Source organism: Varanus komodoensis, unplaced genomic scaffold (genome assembly GCF_004798865.1).
Source record: "Varanus komodoensis strain SLA01 unplaced genomic scaffold, ASM479886v1 scaffold1, whole genome shotgun sequence".
Lineage (NCBI taxonomy): Eukaryota > Metazoa > Chordata > Lepidosauria > Squamata > Varanidae > Varanus > Varanus komodoensis.
In genome coordinates, this window is record NW_025335268.1 from 106,371,458 (window position 1) to 106,383,936 (window position 12,479).

General features: G+C 37.4%; 1 protein-coding gene across 2 annotated transcripts in view; it reads right to left on the minus strand.

Moving 5' to 3' along the window:
• The window catches only part of SHTN1 (shootin 1), a 90,966-nt gene that overhangs the window by 29,467 nt on the left and 49,020 nt on the right, over positions 1-12,479 (minus strand). For both annotated transcript variants that reach the window (XM_044450387.1, XM_044450380.1), the window contains exons 8-10: positions 11,635-11,781; positions 8,683-8,836; positions 6,024-6,120 (exon numbers count right to left, since the gene is read on the minus strand). In XM_044450387.1, the coding sequence (XP_044306322.1) occupies positions 6,024-6,120; positions 8,683-8,836; positions 11,635-11,781 (398 nt within the window). The remainder of the gene's footprint in view (positions 1-6,023; positions 6,121-8,682; positions 8,837-11,634; positions 11,782-12,479) is intronic.

Genomic DNA, 12,479 nt, shown 5'->3' on the forward strand with positions numbered 1-12,479 from the left:
AAAGCTGTGAGAATTCTCTAAAGCATAAAGCCTAACCTGTATGACAGGTTGCACGCTCATTAAATTGAAATTGACCAATTTTTGTTCTCCACATTAAATGATTAGTCTAAATGTGCTCCAACTATATTTCAACCTTTGAACAATACTCCACCAAGCCCCAGCCCAGTGGCAATAGTGCAGTATCTTTTCCCTGTACCACAGGCAGGGAGAAATAGCCATCTCTCTGTTCCTCAGTCTTTGTAAAGAAAACTAGCTTTTTTTGCACGTAGCCCTCAAATTAACTTCCTGCACCAGACCCTCTAAGCAACCTAACACTTAACACAATTGCTGGGCAGTGCGAATGTAGTGTTGCTCTTCCCCGCTTTCACTTTTGAATCTAAAGTTCTTCCCAGCATTATAAATGAATCCACCAAAATATTAGTCCAACTGACACATACTTATGTCAGCCATTTGCAGCACATCGTTAGTTTGAATGGAAAATAATAACTACTGGGTTAAATAGATGATACTTAATTGTTCAGTGCAGAAGCTCTCAGCCCCTGGAAAATATTTTAATGTTTTCTGAATTGTAAAGGTTTGATGACAAGGATAGATTGCATTTATCACTTTGAATAATACCACAAAAGATATCTGATAGATTTGCATGCTTCCACATAAGAAGTGTAATACAATGGATGTGCTATTGACCAGGAATAAGCATTATGCTGTGAGGGCTCAGAACATACAGCACTGCCTTGATACTGGAACCCCTAGACCAGTCGGTTATTCTTTAGGCGGCTGCTTGACTTTTTTTTATCATTCCAAGCTTAAAATGTGTTTTGATTTTATCTAGTTACAATTTTATTTATATGTTTCATGTTGGCTTTTGATTTGCTTTTTAATTGTACTGGTATGTTACTGTTGGAAACCAACTTTTAGAGATGAAATGCAGTACAGGTATGTTTTATCTCTTCTCCAAGATTTTGCTTCCAAATTATCATAGGAATGTTTTATCAAGGAATCAAATGTCCTGCAACAGATGCAGAAACTTGTAGAGAGATAATAATGTACAGCAAATCAGCAAGAACTTGCAACTCCACTCATGTAAACAGTGTTTGTGAAAAATAATATCAATTCCTTGGATTATTCATGCAATTGCCCCAAATCATTCACAAAATCTTATGAGATGTTCAGATGCCATTCTCATCCACTGTAAATATTTCTGTGTTTCCCTATAGCTTCTTCTATCTTTTCTTTCCACCACCCACACATGTGCACACATACACAGAGAGAGCATTTTAACTAGCAATGCTAGCAGCTTTCCATCTAGATGCACACTTTTCAAATACAACATACAAATTATGTATGTACATCTAAATAATGTGGGCTTCCATTTAAAAATAAAGTTTCACTAAATAGCACTGCTTTTGTTAGTTATATATTTTATTAGCTGCCTCAGTTGTTGCACCCCAATCATGTTGTTTATGCAAGGCCAATTGCAAGTATAAGCAGATTAAAAGTTGGCTACTAACTACTGTCTCTCTGCAAACCCCTTTGAGCCACAGGTTCTGGGAATTATGGAAAACATCTATCAGGCTGGAAGCCAAAACTCAAACAGGGTCTAAGATGTAGATACGGGGTTAATAGCTCTCAAAACCCAACGTTTCCAGTTAGAAAGCTCAGATTCAGAATATGAATTAGATAGAGAAGATGATGGGTTAGAATGTGGCATAGAAATGTCAAGATTACTGAATGAGATCTGTCAGTCACTGAGAAGTAAACTACCTCAAGTTTGGGGGAAGGTGCTATAGAAGAGGAAGGGTCTGAGGAGAAGGGGTGCAAATTAATTAACCCAGTAAGCCAGCATCAAGTTAAATGAGTAGTCTGATTCCTGCCATCTATTCCACAAGCAGTGTTAACTTTCCTGAGGGTGGAGTCAAGGGACGGGACGGGACGGCTTTAGTTTGGATCAACTCTTCACATAGGCAAGAGTTTCAGCCACAAATTGGGCAGAATGACACCGATGTTACTGGAAGACAACCTTCTTATGAAGCCCCCTGTATCACAAAAAAAACCCATAAAGGAGTGTATTTCAAAATCCTTCTGTTTAGACCTGCTGAAAAACGAAAAGGACAAGTGAATCAGTGATTTAATGGCAAAAACATGAAAGGGAAAAGACATTAATGGAAAGATGCCTTAGAGGAGTGCATACTAATAGACCAGTAAAAAGAGGACCAAATGAGCAGAAGACCAAAAAAAGGAAACAGAAAGGAAGGGCAAGTAAAGTGGAAGCAGCTTAGAAAAATATGGGGAAAATGAGCAACAAGGTACCAAAGAGAAAGGGATGGTAGGATGGAGCAATACAGTCCCTAGGAGCATGCAAAGTTGCCAAATCTGCTTGGTTCTCAGCATAGTAACTAAACACCAAACTTTATACAAACATTGTTATCTAGTTTGTCCTTTTGCATTTGATTTGTTGTTAAAAGTAGCTGGTAGAAAAAAGAAATAACTGTGGCATGGTAATGTTAAAAAAATGCTTCCACCATGGATGAAAACTCCTTGTGGTGCCCTACCAGGAGATACACTGGAATTTGTAAAATGTTCCAAAAAATATAAAAGGATAAGACTGATCAGTCACTTATAAAAAAAAACTCTCCTAAGTTATCATAACTGTACTTGTTGATGTAAGAAAATTACAGAAATCTTCCATAACCAGTGATACATTCTTGAGCTAAGATTATACCAAAATTATTTAAAACAAGAACATTCAACTTTAAATAAAAATTACAAGTTATGGCAACATGAATTCAGTGCCTCAAAGCACAAACATATGGCTTGCCGCCTTCTGGCTTTAGGTCCTATGTGAATATTATTTTGCAATAAACACTTCATAGGTTTAAAATGGATTCAAGCCCTGCCTTGCCAGGCCACAGAAAGGCTTTTGAGAGAGATAAATGAGCCTACAGGAGCCACGGCATGTGAAGTGTTAACTGAGCAACTCTTTTCTTCAAAATTGCACAGGAAGAACATAAAGTAGTTGGGTTGTGTAAAAAGATTAGGCAAGTCACATGAAGTAAAGGAAGACAGAACAATAAACTTACAAACAGAGCTTTTATGTGAATGAATCAGGCCAAGTTCTGTTAAGATCATGTGTACTTGCCTTATAAACTGATAAATTTGTTGAAAAGTACTTTTAACAATAAGTTAAAGGGTTTTTAAAAGTTTCACTATTTTTAACAATAAGTTTTAAGATGATGTGTACCTTTAAATGTTCCTTTTTGTTACAACCTGTGTTTCCCCCATTTTTAGAACTTTTTTCTAAGGGGAGAAAATCCATATGGGCTTATCTGTATATGCAATTTTTAAATAAATGAGACATCTTTAAATGTTTGACTTGGCATAGTATCCAGTGATTATTTGTGGTCACTGCTAACCGCTCCACTTTGGTTCATGCACAACAAAACTCAGGAGAAGACTGGATTTGGGTCTCTGTGCAGGGCTTGGGGCAGCTATTCTCCCTTGCTGTCCCAAAGTCCTGTCAAATGAAAGATATTCATCATCTGAGTTCTTGAGCAATTTGGGGAGAACTCAGGGGCAATCTTTGGGCTAACCAGGACAGCAACAGTCAGAGGTGTACAGGGAGTCACCACTAATAGCACCTGGAAATCGTATTTGTGGAGCTTTATTAATAAAATTCAGCTAAAGCCTTTCCTGTTTTTCATGACTAAACACTAAATCCAGTAATTGGAACTAGCTGATTTCTTAAGGATTTCTATAAGGCCTGTTCATCATATCCAAATACAAGAAGGCGAGTAAGTACCACAAAATTAGACTGAGCAAGGTCTTCTGAGATCTAAACTATTAATTCAAATACGTGTATGAGACAAAGAGCTCAAATCTCAGAAAGATCCATTAGCTGCTAATGTACCCTGTAATTAGTTTGCAGTCCAGGATTCGCAAGCAGAAACATTGTAATTAGATTTCAGTGCACAAAAGGACTGTAGATTGGGTTGAATGTTACATACACACAGCAGACAACTATCAAGTTTTGATGGGTGTAGATTCATACAACATCTTTAGCCTCATAAACCCCTACTATAATGTTGATATTCTGGGACAAAGGCTTCTTGATGGCAATTTCTAATGGCTATATCTTAAGAGTATCCCTTTGCTAGCAAGTTGTCCCTGACTTATGGTGACCCCATGAATGAAAGCTCTCCAAAATGTACTGTTGGTGGCAGCCTTCTTAGCTCTTGTAAATTCAAGGCTTTCTTTATGGATTCAGTCAATATTTGGTCTCCCTTTTCTTCTACCTGAGACTTTCCCTAGCACGATTATCTTCTCGAGGGAGGCTTACCTTCTGATACGGCGGTAGTATGACAGCCTCCATTTTGTCCTTTTTACTCTGAGCAAAAGTTCTGGCTTGATTTGATCTGGGACCTACTTATCTGTCTTTCTTTCAGCCCAGCATATTCACAAAGTGCTCCTCTGGTACCATGTTTTGAACACATCAATTTTCTTCACTGTCCAGGTTTTATATCCCTACATTGTGATTAGGAATATAACAGTATTGATAGTCTTGGTCTCCAGTGAAACTTCCTTACACTTGAAAATCTTTTCTATTTCCTTTATTGTTGCCCTTCCAAGTCTCAGTCGTCATCTTCATTGTCTTCATCTTCTTTCTTGACTGCAGACTGCCTTTGAATTGATGACTGAGATGAGCTATGCAAAATCTTTCAGGATTTCAAGTTCTTCATTGTGGGCATTAAAAGCTGTATTATTCTTCCATGGACATGGTTTTGATTTCTTAATATTTAGCTGAATCCTACTTTTTTCATTGGTCTTTCTGCTAGAATATGGTGTCATCTGCGTATCTAAAATTATTGATGTGTCTTCCACCAATTTTCACTCCTTCCTCTGATTCAGCTTTCCTTATGATATGTTCTGGGTACATATTTCTGTATTGCCTATTTGACTGTCAAGGGGAGCTAGGTTCAACTGCAGAAATTATATATAATCTGTAAACTGATGTTTGACCTTTTTTGTTCCACCGCCACCTAACCCACCTTTCCTTCTAAGAGGTAAACATGTATACTCTTCTGAGTAGCTGACCTATGTTTCATCCCTGCCTGGCATCCTAAATGCAGGATCCTTGGATCCACTTTCAGGAAAGTTCCCATAATATATAAGCAAATTGTGGATAAGGGATATTTAGTTCAGAGTGAGTCAAAACTATGCTTGCTGGATTCCATGCTGCATTTTTTCTGGAAATTCTAAAAATGAGTTCTGATTTTTTGTCAACTATTGCTTTTTAATGTAGATCCTTTATAGTTTATAACAATATAGCAGACTTGCCTATTTTATTAGCTAAGACTGTTGTGGGAAGCCTTGGGCCCAAGGACCAATTCGGACACACTTGGACTTCCAATCTCGCTCACTGGAGTTCCCCATGATCACATCCCACTCAATTTCCCAACCTCTGGATACTTAATGGTTTCCTGGCCATTGCACAGTTTTCCCTTCAAACACTGAAATGGCTTTCCTAAGCCTTAGTTACCAGTGGAAAGAGATTAAAGCTAAGATAGGCAGATACACTTTCCAGTTTTAACCCCACTGCTTTTATCTTTGACTCTAACTTTTTGTATTGGGCCAGCAAACCATTGGAATGCAAGCCCTCCAATGGCAGGCACAGGAAAACATTTAGGCACGTGCAACTGGGAGGGCAGAAGTAGACCTCCCAGCTTCTTCCTCGTCCCTAGAGCAGCCACTCTGCCTCCCAGCTGTTTCATGGAGGACTGAGGGAGATTGCGGAATAAGGTTCTGCAGTTTTATTTTCATCCCTGTGTAAAGCCTTCCAGTCCTCAAGAGATCCTGGGTCTAACCCAAGATTTTAAACTGAACTTTACTTCTTTTAGCGCAATATTAATTCTCTGTGTTGTACTAACAAACCCAAACTCCTTCTTGATATGCGTAAACTTAACCCCAAAAGAGGAGAGATGTTGCCTAAGCAAAAAGCCTAAAGTTTCAGTAGATAAAGGACTTACCTTATTGGATTTGGAGGAGGTGGAGGAAGCGGAGGTGGTGGAGGAGGAGGGGGAACTGGGTTTTCCGATTGGTGTATTCTTTTTTGAAGTTCATCAACTGTAAAAAAAAAAAAAAAAAAGACAGAACCGAGTCAGAATTCAGTTTACCCAATTCCATGTACTTTGGAATTAGGCACACACAAATTTATTGAAATGAAAAGCTACTTCCTTAACATACAAGTGATTCAATACCAAACAAGCCATGAAGGTGTTATATTGGCTGGCATATTTTCCTACACTAATTCACTGCTGGTCAGTTTGTCAGAACCAGTTATGGTGCCAAAGGTTTCTAATTATCCTATACAGGAAAAAACACCTTATTAAAAGCAGACAAACCCAGAGAAGCCTGTATATGTATGTATGTATGTTTGGTATACATTGTTTTTGGATGAAGTGATGCTGCCATTTGCCACTCTCAGTGATTGTTTAACTAACCAAGTAAACAAGTATTTATCTATGCAAGTTCAAGGACAAAAGCAATGGCAAAATGGTTACCAAAGCTGGATGCCAAAAATTTCTTCTGAAAGTCTTCATGTATCAGAGTCTAGAAGTTTTGCAGTTAATTTTCTAGCAACTATTTAAACATGGTAGCATGCATTTAAAAGCATCTCTTGCTAATAAAACAGATTTCTGCTTAATTTTGTGGACTAAAATTTTTAACTATATAGTTTTTAAGAAATGCCTGTTCGATGCAGGGCTGATGCATATTCAATTATGGGATAACAATTAGGACGGACAGAAATAATTTATTGTCAGCTCAGCATCCTTGAAATGAAATGAAAAACTATGGATTTCACAGAAGCAATATTCCTTAATTTTAATGTTCATGGGTCTAATTTTGTTATGCCAGTTCATACTTCTATATCATCCTATGCTTTGGGTGTGGAGGCCCTGTGCTGACTTTAGAGATAAATCTAGGCTATCCAACAACAGCAAAGCAGAACCACCAGCTTTAGCTCTTAAAAATAAATGCTTTTGCACAGGTTATTGGTTCTATTCGGTTTTTTAAAGATTCATTTCAGTGGACTGCCACCTCAAACTTCAAGAAGACTCAGTTTTTGGTTCCATCTGCTCACTTTTTTAAAAGTAAACAACCGTTCCTTTCACTGTTCAGGCAATAGGTGAATGTAGCAGCCATTAAAGAACGGCATCAAATTGAAATGTAGTCAATACACATACTCAGGTAATTTATTTCATGCCCTATAGTGGTCCCTGAGTGAGGTTCCTTGGTAATTTCCATAGGTTTTCCAGTCACTCTACAAGCCTGTGATTAATTTAACACACAACACTGTAAAACAGTTTTAGGGCCTTGCACAAAGGCATTAGTATGTTTTTCTTTTGACATTTTCCATCCACATAATCCAGCTGCTTTAGGATAGTTAAACAGTACTTCCCCTGCTGGTAACTGTATTTTGAATTTATTAAGAAATGGCAATCTTAGATAAAGAGTAGTAAATTACAGTTTTTAGCACTTAATAGGTACGATGCTGTAAGCTGGTCAGGCACCATCCTGGCAAATAAGTCTTTGGTAACAACTAAATTACAGTAGTTGATCCATACTGTATGTATTCTAAGTGGTTTTGTCAGTGTTCCTGATGTCTTGCTTGAGCCTATAAACTGGACAAATAATAGCCAGCAAGTCAGACAGTTTCTACAGTCAGATAGTGAGGGGTAAATGTTTAGCCTGATGTGCAGAGAATTAGCCATACAACTCCCATGGATTTTAGCCATTAACACCCATGGGAGTTGCAAAGCTAATTCCCTCCACATCGTCACCAACACAGCATTTACTTTTTAAAATGTCACTCACATAAGAGAGCATAACACATGGGGGAACAAAAACTTCACCTGTACAGGAGAATCGTTTCTTCCTTTTCTACTCACTGTATAAAGCTAATTAATTTCTGGGAATACAAGTCTGTATCAAGAATATCTGTGTGAACCTTTTCAACCTTTCCATAACTTTTGCATTGGTTAGTGTTCCCGTTTCAAAAAGCGCAGTAAGTCCCCTTCAAAGGATACAGTTATAGTCTTAAAGGCAGCCCCAAAATAATGTTAAACAAACAAATAAATCACCCTTATATTTTGAAATATATAGTATCAGATCCAGACTAAATCAGCTGTACTGAGGGCCCACTGAAATCAATGGGAGAAGTTAAGTCTCATTGTTTGCAGTGAAAGCTAAGTACAGTTAACCTGAATACAACCATGTGGGGAGTATGCTCAGGGGCTTGTAGGAGCAACCATGTGCCATGACAGGATGCCTGCGCTTCTAAAAATAACTTAAAACAAGAAAAATAAGAGAAGGCTTTCCTGAGCTGTCCCAATCTGGAAATAGATGGACAGGCTTTTTTTCAGAAGCATGAAAGCTCCAGTACATGAGCAGTCACTCCTGCAAGCACAACACAACCAGCAGAGCAGAATGGCCCTGTTGGATACTGCCCCAAATGTCAAAACAGATGGCTGAAGTTCCAGTTGCAACATTTAATTGCATATTTTAAAAACACATGGCAGCAACTAAGAGTGATGCAATGTATTCAGCTTGATTTCAATGATCCCAAATCTACTTCTATTAAGTCTGTGACAGGAAAACTAAGGTATCAGATTTAGCGTATTTCACCTGATTGCTTCAAGTTTTTAGCTTGTTCTTCAGCACTCTGATACTTTTCTTCTAATTCTTTTTTATCTTCTTCTAGAAGTTCAACTTGCTGTTTAAGAGATTTTATTTCCTTATGCAAGACTTCATCGGCTAACCGTGCTTCCAATTCTTCAACCTGTTTTTGGAAATACAGCATTGCAATATATTGACGTTCTCTTTTGTCCTATTCATCAATTTAACAAGGAAACAATCACAAGAGAGTTACACTAATGGTTTCTCAAAATCCACTAATATGGTACAGATCCTTACACTAACAGAATTCTTCATTCATTCAACAACTAGTGGTTTATGTTAAAAGGAAATGCAAGAAATGAGGAAGCTCTGAATTACTAATCCTATTTAAAAACTGTTGATGATATATAATTAGTCCTTCTAATGGCTTTATGGAATGGCTTAGTTCAGTGGAACAGGGAAGAAGGGACTGCCCCTGTAGCACCTCAACTTTGGGAGTGCAGTGAAGAAGCAGAGGTGGGGAGGAGAAGAAAACTGTGTGTGCAAATGGACCACCATTCCACCATACTGAATTTCACTCATTATTCCTAAGGCTCATGGATGCTGCAAGCACCTTTAAAGATTTCCGGGTTTTTTCCCATAAGCAATAGGGTTCCCTAATTTCACAACACAATATCTAGAGTCAGAAACCAAACACATTTTTAATATGAACAGTCTTGTCTAATTAAAGCAGTGTTCTGCTTCATTCTGACTATAGAATTAAAGGATATTTTTAATTTGAAACCATTTTATTTAGAATAACAGGGACTGTGCATGGACCATTGCAATGGCAACCAGGAAAACCAACCAACATGTTATTTATTTAAAATACGCTGTTCTTTTTAAAAGATTCCAGAATGATTTGCAACAACAAAAAAACTAATTAAAATTGTAACACAGTCTCACAGATGTATCATACTTAAAAGAATTAGGGAGCATGTCAAAGCATGTGTTGAAGAAAGATATACTATTTCCTAAAGCTTACAGCCAAATTAGACATGAAGGTAACTATGAGGAAGAAGTTAATATGCAGGTTTGTTAAAAATATAAATGGCAACTGGTGGGAATATGAATCTCTACTGGGGGTGGGGGGGAGTTTAACCCTTTCCTTTGCTGCTGTGTTGCTAATGAAAACAGCCTCCATGGAGCTGCTATTTGAAAAGGCAGAGAAGCCTCCATTGGAATATTCATCTAGTCCACAGAAACTGCCTATACATTATGGACTATGGCAGCCTTCTCCAACCTGGTAGCCTCCAGATGTTCTGGAATATAGATCACAACATGTAAACTCTGGTTATGATGGCTCAGGCTCATGAAATGTAGCACAAAACAAAAGTAGGCAAGATCACCAGACTGCTGAAGGCTGAACTAGAAACATTATTCTTGTTTAATAGGAAAATCACATTCCTGGGATTCTGCAGATGTTACCGGAATCTGTTCTGAAGCTATAATTGGACGTGTTGCGCTCTCCAGCTTCCTGGTTATAGCGTTGCTCACCTCTCCCACTGAGAACTGTGGACTACTTTAACCCTCAGAATGTTAAGTTGCTGAGGCGTATCTTCATTGCTTAAATGCCAAAATTCATTCATTTTTATAATTCAATCCAAGATTGACACAAATGGCCTATCACAGCACATAAACTGCAGTTTAAAACACTCCCCCCTTTCAAAGGCATGACAGTCTCATCTTTTAGCTTGTAATCAAAATCAATGTTGTTTGGATGATGATTATTTTATATGAACATTTCCAGAACTGAGGTGCCTAAATGTTTTAAAGGGATTTTTTTAAAGGAAAAGAACACATTTTCTTGTTTTTTAAAAAAACCTCAAGCAATGAAACACTAATATAAGTTATTAAATAGCTGCATTTGTTAAAGGTTATTATTTACATGCACACTCTTTCCTTAACCCCTGCTGTTTGCAATGGGTGTATTATAGAATACTCCAGTTGAAATGCTGAGACACACTAGAATAAAGACCTTTGTGCCCTTTAATATACACAATTTGTGCGAATTTGGAAAACAATCCTTTTCCTGAAGCTGGCAATTACTCCCAGCACACACACGCACACACATTTAAAAATGATTACTGCTTTCTTTTTGCTATTCCTTAACATTGCTTTATTTTAAATATCATTCACTTTCCATTGCTAACAACTAAAATATTACTTCTAGTCTTGTAGTTTTTAAAATCCCCATTCCTTTGTTATATAGTGTATAACTCTTCATTATACTTTCTCGCATAAAGCCAAGGGAGCAATGTTCCTATTTATCTGAAGAACTTCCCAAAGGCTACCTTCCCCTTCTAAAGGCCAGCTTGATACCTGTGATGGTTTATTGGAGGTCCTCAGGTTGTTTTTTCACATCCACAGATATAACCCAACTACAACAGAGTTTGATTGTACCTAATGTCAGTCTGGTTAGTTTCTGGATGGGAGAAGGCCAAGGAATGGAGACTGCCTGGGAATTATACTACAGCTGGCACACTTGGTCCTTTACCCAAAATTTGAAGTATTAATTTTAGATGGCATGCAAGTTAAGCCAGCTTCTATTCCAAGCCCACATTTGGCTTCACAAGCCTCTTCAAAGGTAACGCCACTTAGACTCTAACTCTTACTGAAAAATGGGCCTGCACAACTGGTGATGCAGCCTTATGAACCAAGGATTGTGTCCAGTCATGTATCTGAAATCCTATTCTTTAAAAAGAGGAGGAGTAGTTCACCAGACATAGTTAGCAGCCTTTCATTTTCTATTCTTTTAAAGTATATATTTATTATATATTTTAAATTATATTTGTAAAGAAAAGCTAAGTTTATTCTCATTGTACAGTGCAGGGACTTGGTAACTTACAACCCAAATATTCTTCTGCATGAGAATACCTGCTTTGACAAAAACAAAACATAACCTAGCCAATGAAAACTCACCCTTTGCTTGTGTTGCAACCTTTCTTCATCTAGGATTTGGTTCAGCTTGGCATTTTCATCCAAAGCTTTCAAAAGTTGTTCATCTGGGGTAGAGTTTTGCAGCAGAAGCTGACTCTGCCTTTTCAGCTTATTTTGTTCAATAAACATCTGCCAAACACAACCAGACAGTGGATTGACTATTTAACCTACATTGATTCAGCTTGAATATATAAGTTACTCAGTTTCTTTTTGGATCAACCCCCTAATCCAGATACTGCAGATGCTGAAGTAGAATATGATGCAGTTAACCCCTGCCATAACAACAAAACATAACTAGGGAAAATACAAGTGTATCTCTCTAGATAACATACTTTTTTACTGTTTAAAAAAGCAATTCTTTTCAACTGTGTTTTTAAATCAGTGAGGGAATGACAGAAATTTCAGTGCGTAAGAGTTTCATTTATAAAGCAATCCAGACAAGACCCAAAATATCTAGAATATCAGAAGTTTTCTCACAGTTATATAGACATGAAACTGCATGAAAAGAGCTTCAGCAATCAGATGTGGATACATGAAGTTCAGATTAACTGGGATTTGTGCTCCACTGTAGTATGATTTCAAATTTCTCAAAATCTTTGGAAAAAAACTCATTATCTACTTCTTTTTGCTCTAAGTGGCTTTAACATGAGACTGTTTCTAAAATGAATGAATGATGTATACTTTGAACTAATACAGACTCCTCAAAAATCATCAGAAGGCAAAGAATTTAAATAATTATACTAGACACAAAGGAGCGACTCCCTTTTTATGTGCCTAATATATTTCTTTTTTTACTGGAAAGGAAAGGGTAACACAATTACTTTAAA